This window comes from Arvicola amphibius, chromosome 12 (genome assembly GCF_903992535.2).
Source record: "Arvicola amphibius chromosome 12, mArvAmp1.2, whole genome shotgun sequence".
NCBI lineage: Eukaryota > Metazoa > Chordata > Mammalia > Rodentia > Cricetidae > Arvicola > Arvicola amphibius.
This window is the reverse complement of record NC_052058.2, coordinates 81,184,580-81,201,780: the sequence shown is the minus strand read 5'-3', so window position 1 is coordinate 81,201,780 and position 17,201 is coordinate 81,184,580. Positions and strand designations below refer to the sequence as shown.

The 17,201-nt window shown below is 47.0% G+C and overlaps 1 protein-coding gene across 1 annotated transcript; it reads right to left on the bottom strand.

Moving 5' to 3' along the window:
* Window positions 1-305: 305 nt before the first annotated feature.
* Lhx9 (LIM homeobox 9) lies at window positions 306-16,375 on the bottom strand. The gene is given in 11 exon segments (XM_038349828.1): window positions 306-557; window positions 1,605-1,833; window positions 7,361-7,404; window positions 7,406-7,435; window positions 7,437-7,637; window positions 7,639-7,689; window positions 7,691-7,711; window positions 7,713-7,722; window positions 8,880-9,082; window positions 10,886-11,004; window positions 16,348-16,375. Coding segments are annotated over 11 exon segments (1,188 nt in total).
* Between the last annotated feature and the right edge of the window lie 826 nt (window positions 16,376-17,201).

Here is a 17,201-nt window from a genome sequence, read left to right as displayed (position 1 = left end):
AAGTAACATACAATTTTAAGAGGCACTTACTAGAATGATTCAAAATCTCCCCTTACCAACTGAAAAAACCTGATTAAAGAAAAAAGATCAAATACACCTTGTAGACAAAATACGTTCACTTAAAAGCGACAACACTGTAAACTCATAGCCAAGTGGTGTAGATGCTACACACCAAGCTGCTATTTATTCCCCAAACATCTTGTGGGTTAGGAGAAGGGGGAAAAAATCTCGTAAATAATAAAATAATAATATTAGAATAAAAATAAAAAGAGGAAGAATCCTTTTTTTAAAAAAAAAATCCAATGTTAGAAAAGGTTCGTTAAGGTAGTTTGTGAGGGGCTTCCGGATTCGTGGCTGTCCATGTTAGAGGTCACAGATGTCACTACAGTGACAGTGGGATTGGTCAGGTCTGTTAAAGTGGTCGCAGTGCCGGGTGGAGTGCCGCTGTCTGCTGAGGGCGGGGCCGGAAGCGACGTGCCGTCAGCTTTATCAACACCCCCATTCTCCTGCCGCAAAAGGTTCCTTCTGAATTTGGCTCGTGCGTTTTGGAACCAAACCTGCAAACCAATCCCAATTGATTTCTTTATCGATTTCTTTTTTTAAGTTTTTTTTCTCTCTCTTCCTTTTTTCTCTTTTTCTTTTCCTCTACTTCTCCTTTTAAATATCATTTTTTTTCTTGGAAAGAAAGTGGGCTTTTTCTACTTCTTTCAAAATAGACTACTTCGAGTAATAGACTAGAGTTATTCTTTCGTTACTGTACATATTCCGGCATTAAATGTGCCACTTAGAATAACTGGTACTGGAGCAGGAAAACCACAGAAACAAAGGCATGGAGACTAGGGGGAAAACACACCATTCCTCAATAGGGAAAAGCAGGGTCACCAAAGTGTCTCAAACTAAGAACTTCTCGTGTGAGGGGAGCACCACCAGAGGTTAAGCTGTTTGCTAGTCCAACGCCTGACAAACGCTCTATGGACAGAAATACTCTTCCCAGCCACAGACCCCAAACAGCCAGAGAACAGAAAAAGTCTGCTACTTGCCACTGAGGGGGAGAGATCACAGGTCACTCGCGGCAACCTTATATCATTTTATAATTCTTACTATAAACCTGGAGAAGCAATTCAACACCCAGAAGAACTCTGGATTTTTAATAATGGCTTGGTAAAACAGAAAAACTCCTGCTCCAACTTCTTGGATACAAGCCTGACCTTGGACTGTTCGGGAGCTGGGGGATGGGCTACCTGAATTTGGAAGGTCCTAACATGAATGGGCTGTCAAGAGTCTGCAGACATGGGACAGCAGATCCTTAGACACTAGTACACTAAACCAAGTGTGAATGGACATCTCTATAGGCAACACTTGTTTAAATAAAGGTAATGCCGTCTACACAGCAATGAAACTCCCTCCGTCTGGAGGGAGAATGTGAGTCCTCAGGGACTCCTTGAGTACTCTCCAGGAAGCCCCTGTGGGAAGATAACTACAAGAGGAGACTACTAGGAAGCAGAAGAGAAAATACCCATCTCCAGGTGATTAGGGAAGAGAGCTAGTCACTGTCAAGGGGAAGGGAGGACATGTATACAAAGCCAGTGATGGACGTGGCTTACCTGCAAGACTCTTTTGGTCAGGCCCGTTTTTTGAGCAAGCTGCTTGAGGTCCTTGGCATCCGGGTTGTGGTTGATGGCAAAGTAGGATTTCATGGTCCGGAGCTGGTGGTGCTTGAAGGAGGTGCGCATGCGTTTGGTCTTCTGGGAAGGTGGATAAGGCTGCTGGTCCCGGTCCAAGTGGTCTGCCTCGTTCTCATTACAACCTGTTGCAGCAACAGTGGACAAACAGCTGGTCAGTGGAAACTTCTACATCGGCTTAAAAAATGGAGGGTATATGACACTTCCGTCATCATAAAGCAAAGGGCTGACAACTCAACAGTGAGTGATCCCTAGACAAGAAGACACCGGCTATAGTCAGCTAAACTAGGCCATTTGGATACAGCCGGTCTACATAATAGAAAACAGAAGATAAAGCCTTTCCTCTCTGATTGATGCTCCAGAAAATGTAGGGAGTAAGAGCGGCCTCAAAGAAGAAGAAGCAGAGGAAGAGGAGAGGGAGGGGGAGGAGGAGGGGGAAGTTTATGTGGATCTGCACCCAGGTGTCCACATTCACATGGGCTTTTGTGCCATTTTGCCTGTTTCTGGTTTGTCCTGTCCTGTGTCAAGGCACTGTTCCTTATGTGACAAATGTGGCGAACATGTATTTCAGGTCTCAAGTTTCAAGTTATCTAAGAGCGCAGTATGTGTACACACACAGGAAACTAAGGGATAATCTAAAGAATTTCTTATGTTTGTGGTGCTTTCTCAAGAGGGAAAAAGAACATGCCAGGAGAAACGAGGAGACATGAGAAAATGATGCTTTTGAATGTCTTAGGGGATATAAGAGCATTGCATTTGAGGGGTTTCAGCTATAACTGGTTAGCTTGAGCTGTGCCAGGAAGAAAACACCTTTCCCTTGGAGTTAGCCTAATAAATATGGCTGAAAGAAAATAATCCCAGCCTCCTCATTCACTCCTGCCTGAAGCACTCCCCACAGCTCACCACTGAAGCATATGATGGTTTCTACCTAGCTTGGTCTCCTGTGTTGTGGATGTGTGTGTGAGTCAGGTATGACCTGTGCCCCTGACCAGCCTGGCGGTAAGAGGGCAGCATCTTCGCTGCTCTTGCAAAACCCTCCTTGGCACCAAGGGCAAAATAAATTGGGCTTTAAAATCAGTGGAAAAAGTCCTCATTCTCAGGATGTGAAAGTTCATCATAATTTAAAGCCACTTCCTTGTTCTGCACAAGACATGACTACAAGATGAAAACATTTCACTAAATATTTACTGGCTTACTCACCTATGCAATTCAAGGACAAAGCTGTCTTTGGTTCTTGGGCCCTTATTTAGTATATTCATCTGGTGTACTTTCACATCTGACCATCCTGTGCTTCTATGCATTATTTCAAATCAATCTGATCATGCCATACTGAAGGAAAAGCTTGAATCTTTAAAGGGGTGAGCCATCTCTTAATGTTACCCCTCTCCTGCTCTATAAAATGGTATCTGCCTGCCAGGCTCTGGTTAGAATTTCTGAATTTCCTATTTGCATGTGTAGTGTAGATGTGTTCAGATATCAGCATATATTGCAGCTTTGTGGTCATCAAACAGGAAATCTACTGCAAATAAAACTTATTTAATGAGAAATTATCCCAAATATATAAAACGAAGAATTATCAACTTGTGTGTATCCCAAAACACAAAGGTGGGAAGTTGCTCAAGAGAGCAGTCACACAAAGGAGCAGGTGTCCGTGAGTTCTCTGTGGGGAAGGACTGTATCACATTCTCCTTTGCATTCCTAGGTCAAACAACAAGACCTTGAACTCACAAGTACACCCTCCCAGCCCTTCGTTCACCAGGAACATCCTAAGCCCATGCTGATACAAAGTTCAATCAACTTGAGCTGGTGCCCAAGTCAGACAGATACTGCCGAACTTTGGTCTTAAGCTTCTTAGGCCTGCCAGAATGGAAACATATACCCACAGGTAACAAAGAGAATATCTTTTACATTTTGCCCTATTTCATCCCAGCGGGGATATGTCACCTTCAAATAGTCTGCAGAACTGCACTGTGAGATTCTCAAAAGGATGAGACAGCATCCTGTGACTATAAAACTATGATATCTCCAGTAAACTGAGCCATATTTCACAGCCGGCTTACAAAGAGACCCTTAGCAACTTGCTCAAAGAGGCACATTCCAGTCGTTGGAGGCTTCTTCAAATGAGAGAGCATGCCTAGCCAATGTGAGTTGCAACTTTTCCTGAACAACACATCAATTGTGACAAGAGCCTCAACTTGATGTTTAAATAACACACTTACTTCCACCTCTCCCAGGATAACATTTCCTAGAAATAAATATGATTCCCACTTAGCTATCTAGCTATTCATCATTTTGAAATGATATCTAAGAGAAAAAAATAATTAAAATAAGATTCGAGGAAATTGCTTTCTAAATATGTCTCTGTGTTTGGTTTTGGCTCATTGCAAATTCAGTACAGCGGGTTTGGTGCATAGAAACAATTACTGGGTTTGCCACCACAAAGCAATTCAGTGTGTAAGAACAGAGATACCAGGTCTTTCTTACAATATATGGTTTTCATGTGGCTATGTTTGCACCTACATTCTGCAACTTGATAGAGAAATCTGTTTCTGCCACAATATATCAGCTTATCCTAAATTACTTGTGTTTAATGACAAAAGCTTTATGTAAATTTGCAGATGATTGTGTTCTCAGCATTTCCAAGCCTCAGGGATCTTTCCCCCTGAATTATAAGAACAAATAACTCTCTTTAAGTTGCTTCAAATCCCCACCTGAGCCTACACCTCTGTTGTTACTGAAGCTAACAAGAAGAGCTAAATGTTTTACATCCAGTTGCTTGCGAGAGGGTCACCTATCTAAAATGAGTTTCTGTTCTAAGGGTTCGAAACCTTCTGAGAATTAACTAATTCCTGGGAGACCACTAGGGGTCAGTGCCAGGCTAATTTAACAAGGAAAAATCGTGCACATTTAGAAGAAAGAACCTGGGGGTGGGAGTGAGAAGTAGCAGAAATCCAGTTTCTTAGTTAATGGTCAATTATCCAGATAGGACCTGTCTACCCTAGACTGAATCCTCTCACCTCTGAAGGTCCTTATTTCAATCCAACATTTTAGAAAAATGATCTTTTTATCTTAAATATAAATAGGTAACTTTTCTTCCAAAACTCAGCAGCTGAATAATTTGGTGAATATGTACAAAGAAGTAGAAACTAAATTAGGAATGCCCACTGAAAAGTGCTCAACACTATGGGAAGCGCTAACTGACCTCCACAGTCTTTGGATCAGGAATTCAGGAATATGGTTTTGTGTATACCTTTTAAAAAATCATTGTGTGAGTTTATTTGGATCCCATTAATGCTGCTCTTTATGAAGCTTTATATTCCAGGAGAAATGGCAAGAGAAAACCTAAATAATGCTAAAAAAAAAAAAAAAAAAAAAAAAAAAACCCAATGAGCTAAAAATGTAGGTGACTTGTATGTTCTAAATTTTAATATGTTTTAAACTTGCTGACCCACCCTCCTCACCCCACCCCTACCCTGTTGGACTGTATGACAAGCTGACATTAGAATCATAAATTTTTTTGTAAATGGGTTTTTGTTTTTTGGGTTTTTTTTTTTTTTTTTTTTTTTTTTTTTTTTTTTTTTTTGCTTAGATTACTTAAAACCAATTCCTCCAGGCGATCTTCCTAATCTTAAAGAAATGTGTTCTATTTGATTGTGTCTCTGAGGACATCCAGGAAAGGGTGTTAAGAAGCTGCAGTAGACTGGGAAGCCTGGAGCTTTTCTGCTGTCCAGGAACAGGACAGTGTACTCAGAGACTGAGCAACCCTAAGGAACCAATAAAAAACCTAAACAGCTTTTAACCTTCTCTATTTGTCTTTTTTAAAAGTAAAAACTAAGAGAAGCTAAATTCTATTATTCTGAAAGCTTCTTGGAACCATCTAACATAAATATCCAAGGCAAAACCAAATTTAGCTAATTAGATTAACTAAAGCAAGCCAAGAGCCGAGCTTGCTCCCAGTTTAACTAGAAATCCCCATCCCTCTAGATTTCATGGGGTGCCAGCATCATTCTCTCTCCCACTAGTTGTATAAAACCCAATGTCCCTTCCTCCCCTTTCCATTTCAGGCCTCCACCCTTCCCCTCCCCTCTCCTCCTCTCCTCTCTCAGTAGGACAGTCAGGTCTTGGTGAGAGGTTGGAAATTCCACTGTCATCTTCTATTAACAAAGAACAATTAGTGTCCTGCCTGTTTTGCCTTGAGGACCATGCATTATAGATGATAGAGTTTGCAGTGGGCAATTGGACCCTAGGCAAAGCCCTGCTCCAGCTTAGCAGGGGCGGGGGGGGGGGTGGACAGGGTGCAGCCAGGCAAAGCCACAAATGCCCTTGGCCAACCCCTGGGTTGTGCTTGCTGCAGAACACAAAGCCGCCCTTAGCCTCTATGTTGGCTCTTTTCCCTTGGTCCAGCCGAGGCCCAGATGTGAATTCGATAGAGACGCTTGAGGCCTCTTTGGGGCTGTGTGTCCCTTCTCGTCTCTCACTCTCTCTCTCTCTCTCTGTAGGATGCATCTCTCTGCGTCCATCCCAGAACGGATTCCCCTAAATTTGGAAACGAATCCCAGGAAACAAACCCAGCATAGGGTTGGATATGCACAATTAGCCAGTTGTGTCTCTTCAGTAGCCCAAGTCCCCCTATTGGTTGAGTCCTGAATCAGTTTGGGCCAGGACATGGGAAATCAGAGCAATCCAAATCCTTGGGCTTTCCCAAAATCAGCCTAGGTTTTCAGGGACCCACTTCCCCTCTGTGCTTACTCTAAGAGCTCAGGTCTTCAGGGTCCGCCAAGAGCCTGACCTCTAGGATGGAAAGTGGAGACAGGCAATCAACAGGAAGGACACTGGTGCACGTGTTGTGAAGCAGATGGATGGGAGTTCTTTCTCCAAAGCTAGGAAGTCTTTGGAAGCTGTTTGCTGCGCTTTGTTATGAACAGAGAGAAAGCTGGCAGTGGGCAAACTAGCAGCCGACATAGGGACTGAGCAACCCAGTAGACTGGGGAACCAGGAGATTCCTCGGGTTGTCCGAGGTCAAGAGGACCTGATGACCTATCAAGGCAGGGACTAGTGAGTAGGATGGGTGAATACCCTGACCCTCCAGAAAAAACAACTGTCTCAGCTGTACAGAATGAGTCCCACCCTAGGTTCTCTTTGCCAGGATCAGAGATCAGTTTTTCAATACCCTAGCCAACTATGTTGCTGATTAACTTTGGGCTGGTGACCCACAGCCGCTGCCCCTCCAGACAGAGGTGGAACTGGGCTCTGAAGTCTTTCTTTTCCTCCCATTAACTATTTAGGAAAACCTCTCCAGGATCTATAATTTGGCTCCAACAAAGGAATTGCCCTGGGGCTGTTTTGCTCCAACTGAGAGCCAGAAACTAATGGGCTCATTAACTAATGGGCAACAAGGATTTGGCTTTGCCTGTTTGGGGGAAAGTCACTTCAGCCCCATGTTATAAATTTTTTTTCTCCACAAGCTCAATAACCAACCCATCCTCTCTCCCCTTCCGTCCTCTTTACTTCTCTCCTTTCTCTTCCTCAGACTGACAGGGGTTTGTGGTGAGAGCAGGGTCATGTTAGGCAAAGCACTGTCTTGACCACGGGGGTCCCAAAACGGAACCGGCTCTGCCAAATTCTCCTCCAGCACTCTGAGATCTGAGCTGTCGGGGTGGGTAAGGTTAGAGGCCCACCTGAGTTTGTAATTCACGATGTCCACTCCCAGAGCTGGGCTTTTTCCGCTTCCGGGGCCTCCCCTTCTGCACCGTGTCCAGTGCCATTGAAGTAAGGCAAAGCCAAGCCTCCGCTCTTGGCTGCCAACTCTGTATAGCTCAGTTGAGGTGGATCACTCCCCTTGCAAGAGGGTCTCGAAGTGTGCACGCAGTACACCAGGCTGTCCTTCATGCCGAAATGGTCTCCCGTGGTCAAGGTCTTGTTGCAAGTGGAGCAGGTGAAGCAGCTCAGATGATAGGACAGAGTCTCGGGCGCGCATGACCATCTCAGAGGCGGAGATGCCAAGGTTGGCAGCGGGCACATCTCTGCACCAGAGAACCTTCTGGAAGCAAACAGGAGAGTCAGAGTTCCCAGCTGGTGCAAGCAGTACCTATCTCCATTCGCAGTGCCGGGGCTTAGTCTGCAGGGGGCCAAAGACTAACTTGGGAATGCTGGCTGAGGGCCACTTTGGATATCAGTTTTTATTGCACAGTGAACCTATTCTGGTTCTGGTGAACCCGAACAAAAGCATCCTTACGCGAAAGTCAGAAGATCTGGGGAACTTAGCTTCAGTGTACTTTAAAAGCAAACAAATAAAACTCTGAACTGGCCAACTCACAGCGCTATTGAAAGAAATACTAAGTTGCAACGCCCAAATGAAAAGCCTGGCCTTACCAATGACAAAATAGTATCATACCTAACTCTTGCATATAATGAGTTGTGCTGGCTTACCCCAGAAAATGGCTATGATTCTGGGCAGGAGAAAGGACAGCACCCCCTTCTACTTCTATTTAGAGGGCAACAAGGTCATTTCCACAGGCTCATAATCGTTCCCAAGCTTGTGGGTGTTGTTGTTGTTGTTTGTTGTTTTTTGTTGTTGTTGTTGTTTCTGTTTTCTTCGATCTGGTTCTGGCTAGCCCTGGGGAGCAGTAAGCCTCTGTGACTTTTTATAGTTATATTACAATAGTTATTTTCATATTATTTACAGGATTCGTGTCATCCACCTTATTGCTTCTGTCCTGCCAATAGAGGCAAGTTGACCAATTCACGTTGAGGGAGGAACCAACATAAACAAAACAGAACAAAGTCTTGTTCGCAGAGACTTTCATTTTCTCTTTTCCCAGTTTTCTCAGCTGAGCTGTGTAGCTGGGAAGAGAGCTGGACCCTGATAAGCTCTCTGCTCCCTGCGATCCTTCTCACCCATCCTCGCCGCTCCCCCCCCCCCCCCCCCCGCAGGGTGCACACAGCTTTAAGGCATATGTAATGTATTTCCCCCCATCTCAGAAATAACTTTACCCTGGACGGGCAAAACAAAACAAAAAACAAAAGAAAGACAAAGAAAGGAAGGAAGGAAGGAAGGCAGGAAGGAAGGAAGAAAGAAAGAAAGAAAGAAAGAAAGAAAGAAAGAAGGAAGGAAAGGCGACTCTGGATACCCGCAGGTGGCTCCACCAGGTTTATTGGGTCAGAGGAGTGTGTGAATGGGGGGCGGGGTGGGAGTACCTGTAGTAATCCTCCTTGCAGTAAATGCTACCGTCCTTGGCAAAGCAGGTGAGCTCGGACTCCAGGGCCAGCTTACATTCACAGCACTTCAGGCACCTCAGATGCCACTGCTTGTCTACGGCCAGAAGATAGTACCTGTCGGAGATCTTGCCCCCGCAGCCGGCGCACAGAGCGGGCTTCTCCGGACTGAGAGGGGGGCATGCCTGTGAAGCAGCACAAGGCAAAGCTGAAGGAGGGCGCGGGGGCACAGCCGCACAACCCGGGACCGCCTTAGCAGAACGAGTCCCCAGCGCAGGAGCGCGTCTACCAGGGGGCCACAGCACACAAAAGCAAAAGTAGGGAAACTTTCCCAATGTCTCCCCTTTCAACGACCAGTTCCCCTTCTTAGGGGATTACCTGGACCAGCATTCCGGTCCTCCTGGACCTGTAACCCTAAAAGTACCCGGACTTTTAGAGCCTAGAGAATGTTTTGATAAGCGTTCCAGAATTAGAATGGCTAAGGCTAAAAGTTTGTGACTTTCAAACTCAAACAATACACAAAATAAAAGAAAGCTGTTATCGAGAAGTAGAAAGAATTGTGAAGTATATGGATTTTTTTAGCAAGCAATACTATAGTTCTATTTTTCTAAATTTTAATGGGTGAAGTAATTTGGCCGGCATTGTGATTCGGACATGCTTAGCAGATGTTGCTGTTCTGTAAGTTCAAGGCCGTCCCCCTGTTCCAGTAAGGAAGTGAAATGCTTGTCCCGAAGGAAGGACCCCCATCCAGTCTTTTTCTGTATATTCGCTCTTTTCTCTAGCCAGCATAAATAACACAAGTCTTTCTCTTGAAAATTTGATTCCCAAATTAAGAGTCTGTACTTAGGTCCCAACTGAGACTAGCAAAGATGGTAAAATTCACTCTGAGGATCCCAGTCGAATTTGGTTGCTGTTTTTTTTTTTTTTTATTTTTAAATAAAATAGCCGCTAAAGATGAAAATAAGTTACTCGCTGGATCGTTTCTTCAGACTAGCAGAAATAATCCGGGCTTCCCTTACTATATTTTGGCGACATGGAAAGGTAAGTCTCCTTTTTCTGGGATAGTGGGTTCTCACTGTATTAATGGTGCAAACGACGATAGTGGACTATTTAAAAAGACCCAAAACCTCGCCGACCAACTAGAACCTTCTTGGTCAGTTTGAGCTACAGTCCCCGCTGTGATATGAAAGCTCTACCCAGCCCTGTTCGCCCGGAATCATTTCCGCGGACTTCTGTATTTTCCTTCCCTGCAGTCCATAAGTGAACAGGGGAAATGCTTAGATTACTATTAATTTCATGAAGACGTGACTGCTCTTAAGAATAGTAACCGGCAGTCGTGGGTGATTGCTTTCTCTTAGGTTGTTAGAGTTTGTTGTGTTTCTGCTTTTAGACAAGGGGGCCGCTCCTTCTCTTTTTTTATTTGATTTCCCGCTGCATAAGATAACCATCCCCAGAAGAAAGAGAAACGCAATTTGTGACTAGGGTAGCTGAAGCGGACATGCAGGCCCTAAACAATCTCTGGAATCGGGGGCTGAATTCCTCGCGTTCGAAGAATTGGAAACCGACCAGCGAGTCGGGATCTGCTGGAAGGTCTGGTCTTCCATCCCAGAGACTAGGGTCCCACGGCTCCAGCCTGTCCGGTGTGTCGCGCCGGCAATAGTCCCTTAGTACCTGCACCAAGGCTTGCCCTCTGACTACGGATCCGGCCTAGCGGCCGAGTCACTAGAAACTGGAGTTTGGGGTTGGCAGGGAGCACGCCCGCTCCTTCCAAAGCCTGCTGCCCTGCATGCTCGCGCTCAGCCGCTATAAAAACTGGTGATATCAGGACCGCAGCATCCCAGATACCTCGATTCCTTGCCTAGCAAGCAGACCTCTCGAGAAAACCTAGCGAACGTTCCCGAGCAGACGTCGCCAAGACCCACCATCCCCAACCTGGGCAGGCCGGAGTCTCGCAGTTTCTCCAGCGCGGCGCTGGGGTTGGTCCTTACCGCGTCGCGGCCGTTGAGCTGAGTGCCTTTGGCCAGACGGGCCTCGGTCTTCGATCTGCGCTCCATCTCCTCCATGATGCCTTGGATGTGGCCTCCGGAGATCCCATGGAAGAGCATGGCTGGGGGGGCGGAAAGGACACGAATTGTTTTCGGCGCGGCACCCCACTATTTCCATAAACACAGGCTTGGGGCTCTCAGTTCATCCGCGTGAAGGAAGCAAAGGGGACCGCACAGAGCTGCGCGGTGAAAGAGCGTGGAGACAGGCGGGGATAGGGGCAAGGGAGAAAAGAAGAAAACGACAGAGTAGAAATAGATCTATTTGAGAGGGGAAAGACCCGGGCAAAAAAAAAAAAAAAAAAAAGCAAAGGGAAAGGGGGGGAAAAAGATCTGGCGTTTCCCAGAAGGAGATGTACAGAAAACAAACAAACGCGGAAGGAGGGGATAGCAGGAGAATCTTAACTGCGCGAGAGATCGAGTTACTAATGGGAAACAACTGCCACGGGGGTGGGGTGGGGGAGAGAAAAACAAAATCTGAGGAAGAAAGAAAAATAGTTTTGAACACAAAGAAAGAAAACGAAGCGCTATATTCAGCGGTCCCCGGCTGCCTGCAAGTTCCCAGTGCCTGTAGGGTTGGGTTGGGGACTGCTCCTGCCGGAGCTGTGTCCAATTTGTTAAGAGACTAAAGCCAGCCCATTTTTTGATAATTTAGTAGGAGGAGTCCTCTCCCTGGAGCTGCCACGGATTTTTATTCAGACAACAAAGACCTGTCATACTCCTCTCAACCCCCTGGTGATGGGCAAGCAGGGACAAACATTACAAAGGGGTGGGGGGCTGGGGGGGGAGGCAGAAGGAGGGGGCCTTTACCCCCATCCCACACGCGCGCCTGCACACACACACACACACACACACACACACACACACACACAAGCATATATCCTTCCAAGAGTTCTCAATAGTCGTGTTTTAAAGGAGCCCTTAGTGTCCGTTTCCTAGACGGAGCTAGAGGGAGAGCCAACTTCATTTGCTCCCAGTTCATCAGTCCCCAGCCCAGGTACATAAAAGATGAGCTACAAACCTTGTTTCCTTCTCGTCGATAGACTTTTTAAAAACAAACAAAAACCCAGTTCACTAGGCTGTCACCAGGAACATATCGAAGCCGCAGTCTTAGAAGCACTTCACGGAAACGGGGTTTTTAATATTTACTTCTTTCCTCCCCATCCCCTTCTCAACACTCGTTTGAAAACACTCTTCTACTCGCCTCACGTCCCCGAGGGCAGGAGGCACCACCAGGCTCCAAGGCGTCCTCCAAAGTGAAAGGGGGTGTGGAGAACCTACTTTCCCAGTATTACTTTTGGAGAGGAAAAAATATATATACGTACTCTGAAATTTTTGAAATTGTGAGTATAGAGGCCAGGGGATGGTTTTGTAGACCTGGATATTCAACAAAATCTTGACCATGGAAAAATGACTCTTTTACCTAATTCTAGAGCGAAGGTAAACTAGTGGAGATTCTAGTGTCCCGTTTGAAATTTGTCAACTTGTGTAGGGCTCGGGTCATCTGGGCGCCCGACCGGGGTAGGACGAGGCATTGGCCGCTGGCGTTCGGCACACTTCGGTGGGTGTGAAAGGGGCTCAGGGTGGAGGCGGGGAGGTGAGAACTAACAGGCAGGACGGCAAACTGCTCCTCACAAGAGATGGTATTGTTCCGTCTCCCTCTGTTCTTGCTAGCGCGGCCCTTCCCCTCCCTCTGGTACCATTAAAAAGTGCCCACAATACTCCGATATTGTGGACTCACTGAAACGGCCAGAAAAACCCTAGGATTGTGGAGCGAGGACCAGAGTCGGAAACTTAATCAGAAAGAGAAGGAAAGCCTGGCCGTTCTCATCCCTTCCTTCATGGTCGTCAGCCTCTGTTTCCCCACCACAGGGCTGCCTTGCCAGAGGTCATTGGGGCTTCAGTCTAGATACCCAGCGCAGCGGCCCTGCAGCAGGCCCGCCTCCTTCCACCCTGGCAGTCCACGTGGAGCCTCAGCCCAATCTGGAGGGAAAGCCAAGAAGAAACTAGGGGAAATGGGTAGTGGAGGAAGGAAAAAAAGGAAAGAATAAAGGATGAGTGCTAATGAGGGGGCGGCTTAGGATGGATGGAGGAAAGGAAGTGAAAGAGGAAAAAAGAGAGGAAGAGGGGGAGAAGGAATGCAGAGGAGAAGGAAACCACCCTGGTGTAGCTGCTTAACTTCCTGTCCTAAAGCTTCGCCTTCTGAGGCTCCTAGGGTCGCCTCTTCCATGAAACTCAAGCCTCCACTGTTTCCCAACCTTTTTTTTTTTCCTCAGGGTCAAAATAATGTTCTTTGCAGACTGGATGCTTTTAAGGTCCTCTGGGTACCAGAATACAGCTCATAAAACACAATTTCACACAAAAAATGAAGCCAACCAAGTGAACTAAGCTGGAGAAACACCCCCCCCCCCATTTTGGCAGCCCTACCTGACAGCAGGACGGCTATTTACTGTAAGTAATGTAATTAGCCCCTTTGGATGGAAATCAATGAGCTCTTCAAACCCACGTGGACACGCGAAGGGCCCCAAGGAAGGACTGGGGGCAGGGGCCCTTTCAGAGACAGCAGGTCCTCTCACAAAGAGGCAGATTGCCTTCACACAAGCCAGCAGTTAAACTGACTCAGGGCCCAAGGGGGGGGGGCGGGACAGGGCGGACACGAACCAAAGAACTATTCAATTAAACCCAAGGATGCTAGAAGCACAAAGTAAATACAAGATTGTCATTCACTTTGCCTAGTTTCTCCCCTGCATCCTCCCTGACTTTCAAATAGGTGTTTGGAATTGGTTTGGGCTTTTGGGTTTTGGTCCTGAACTGTTAAGCAAGGTCATTAAAAAAACAAACAAACAAAAACAAAGCAAAAATTAAAAAAAAAAAAAACGGACTTCGTGAAGGAAAAGCTTAAAAACACCTCTTTTAAAAACAGACGTCATAGCTTTGGGAAGAGTCACTGGGGAAGCTAGGCAATGACATCATGGAAGCCTGCATCCATCCATCCATCCATCCATCCATCCATCCAATCCACTTCCTCTGTACATATCTTTAAAACATCTATAAGGACAAGCCCAGTAGACGATCCCCAGCAATCAGCTTCCTAGCTGAAAACAAGCTAGGACTGGTCTTGCTTATAAAACTAAGGTTCTGAGTTCCAGGGCCCTTAGGGATTGGCCACTTCCACAAAGAAGTGAACTGCCAAGATTTTTCTTGCTCTGAGAATGCAGGAAGTCATTGGAAAGGTGGGAATGGGGCAGGGATCCTGGAGTTTGGGAGGTCCCAGTTAGTTTTGGGGAAATAGCTTCCCATAGGTCCAGCCCACCCTCCTCTGCTAAAGGAGCAGAGGGGTAGGAGACCAAGAATTAGATGTGTCACAAGAATGTGCTAACCTTTTGTCCAGGAGCCCTAAAAACTGCTGAAGGGCCCATCTCCCCTCTCCTCTTCACTCAAAGGACTGTAAGTGCTTTAAATAGGGAAAGCATCCTGGCAGGTTTGCCAGATTTAAAAAAAACAAAAAACAAAAAACAAAAAACTTTTACCCAGGAGTGTTTTTCTTTCTTCCAGGCTGAAAGGCTGGCACATGCTTTGTAAAAGTTAGAGCACTGGCAAGTTCAATGCCAGAGACTTCACCTCCATTAATGGGACAGGTGCATGGTGGGGGGACTGTCTGCTCACCCTCCCAGTAGGACCTGGGGTCTTTCTAAATCCAAAGTTAGAGGTAGTGGGGCAGAGCCTTGACCTGGCACTGCCCACCCCCTCCCCCACATTGCCAGCATAGGCAATCTAATGTGCTCTTTTCTGCTTCCTGCGTATTCATGGGGCTATTGTTACAACTTTCGGCAGAGTGGGACTCTGGATTCTAATGAGACAGAAGATTTTAGACTTAGGGTGTACCCGATTACATACAACATTTCCACAGAGGACAGAGGAGACTGACAGGCCATTGTCTGGACCCTGGCAGTTTCACTGGGAAAAGGTTTTTGGCTTAGTCTAACTCCTCAGAGGCCAGGAGGGGAAAAGTGGAGATGTCATAGGTTGCCCAAACAGCTGCATAGCTTTAGGCTCGAGAACAGAAAATAACCCAGCCCATCATTTAGCTGGAAGAGACTCAAGGTCTCTTTAGACCTGGATTTTGGTGACCATAATCTAATGCTCCCAAGTTTGGTCATTAAAGTTAGACTATTTCTTCAGATCCTAAGAATACTGTTGTTTGGAAAGGCAAAGCTTTGAAGACCTTGTCTAAGTTTTAGCATATGTCGGGTATCTCAGCAGCCAAGTGGAGTCAAAGTTGGTAAGGATCTAGGAGCCCTGTTTTCAATGGTAGCGCCACCCGGATTTGGATAACCAGGCTGCTCCGGGTAATACGGGAGCAAATGGGCGGCAAGTCCCCAAACCTTTCTCTGAACAGCTGAGACAGATCTTTCTATGAGCAAATCTTCCTCCAAATGACGCTGGCAGGTCCAGTTTGTTTCTGTTTCAGAGAGTACCTCGGATTCAATCCTATCAATAAAGCTTTTTCCAGACAAATGCAAGTGAGACTTCAGAGTTGTGGCTGCAGGAACCAGGCGGCCTGGGAGATGCTGCTCTCGGCCGGCCGCAGCCCAGCTGCTGCACGCGCACTCTTGCCTGCTGCTCTCAGGGACAGACGTCTTCGCGGGGTGGGGTCAGGGCCGGGCAAGTCTGCACCCTGTTAGTGCAGGAACACCTGCGGCCACAAAGGCCCACGTCAACTGTTCGCTATCTTCAAGCCTATGTTCTTAAATCTAGGTCCCCACCTCCACCCAACAGGGCTGCCTCCCCGTCTAAAAGATCGCGCTTCTGAAACGTGAAGTCTCTTTACTTGAAGCTAGCTCTGCCGGTGGCCCTCAGAGTCTCCCTAGTAAACAATAAATTCTACACAGCGCAATGGATTAGGGATGAGCAACAACAAGATGTCAATAAAACCAGTTTCCATTCCAGCCTTTCAAGGTACTTGCTTCCAGCAGCTCTGCCGAGGGTCGCAAGTCCCTCATGCCTGTGCTTCTTCAGGCTCTAAGACACCCTGACCCCTGCCCAGAGCCCTGACCCTAGACTAAAAGGAAAGTCTATGGTATTCAAGAAAAGACCCCCAAAAAAGCGTGGGACGGGTGGGTCAAGGGGGCAGGTTACGGGAAGTCTTGAGCCAAAATGTTTTCCAGTCTCCAAAGCAAAGCTCAATTTTAAGACAATTACGATCCTTCCACTCAATGAAGGCATACTCATGGGCTCACAGTGGTGTTCTCTCCCTCTCTCTCTCTCTCTCTCTCTCTCTCTCTCTCTCTCTCTCTCTCTCACACACACACACACACACACACACACACACACACACACACCTGGAACACACGTGGACCAAAGGAAACAGTGGCAAAGAAATACGGAGGGACCTGGCGAGAACTCACCTGCCTCTAAAGTGGTGCCGTTCAGCATCCTTAACGCCAGAGGGGTCGATCGCACAGACAACTGCGATTGTACTGTCAGAAGAAGAAAACCTGGTGTGTCAGCTAGACATTACTGCCTGGGCTCCCCCAAGAACCTCCTTCCCTTAGTGGGGCCGGTCTTAACCTCGGGGACCCATGCAGTTATGGCCAAGCTGAGCTTCGTTTCCAGAGCTCCAGGGCTGGGAGCGCTCTCCCAACCCCCACCCCCACCCCGCCCAGGATAGAAAAGCACTCCTCATTATGCGGAACCTAAAGGGGTGTTACCTTGATGTCCCGGTGGTGTCAGTTGTTCCTCTCAAGAATTTGGTTCTTGGGAGAAGTGGTGGCCAGAGGTGGCGGTCAGGGGTGCGGGACAGTCCCCCAGTCGCACTCTGTTCATCAAATAAACAAGCCCAGTGAATGAACATAAATAAGCTCCTTCGTGTTCTCTCTCTCTCTCTCTCTCTCTCTCTCTCTCTCTCTCTCTCTCTCTCTCTCTCTCTCTCTCTCCCCCTCTCCCTTCCCTCACTGCTTTCCTCCTCTCTCTCCTCCCTCCCTCTCTTTCTCTCCCTCCTTACTTACCTCTGTCCCTTTTCTCCTCTCTTCTCTCCCCAGTATTGACCTGAATCTCTCACCTCTGACCTTCAGCCTCCTCCACCTGTCTTTTATTTTCTGTTTATGCTTTCTCAAGTCGGAAAAGGCGAGGGTGGGGGATGACCAAGGGCTCAGCCTCCGGCCAGTACCCCAGCAACCGTTCCGAGACCGCGCTTGGCCCTGCCAGCCTCTCAATAATCCGAGGAGGTGTTAATGGAAGACTTGGCGGTAAGGGAACCTCA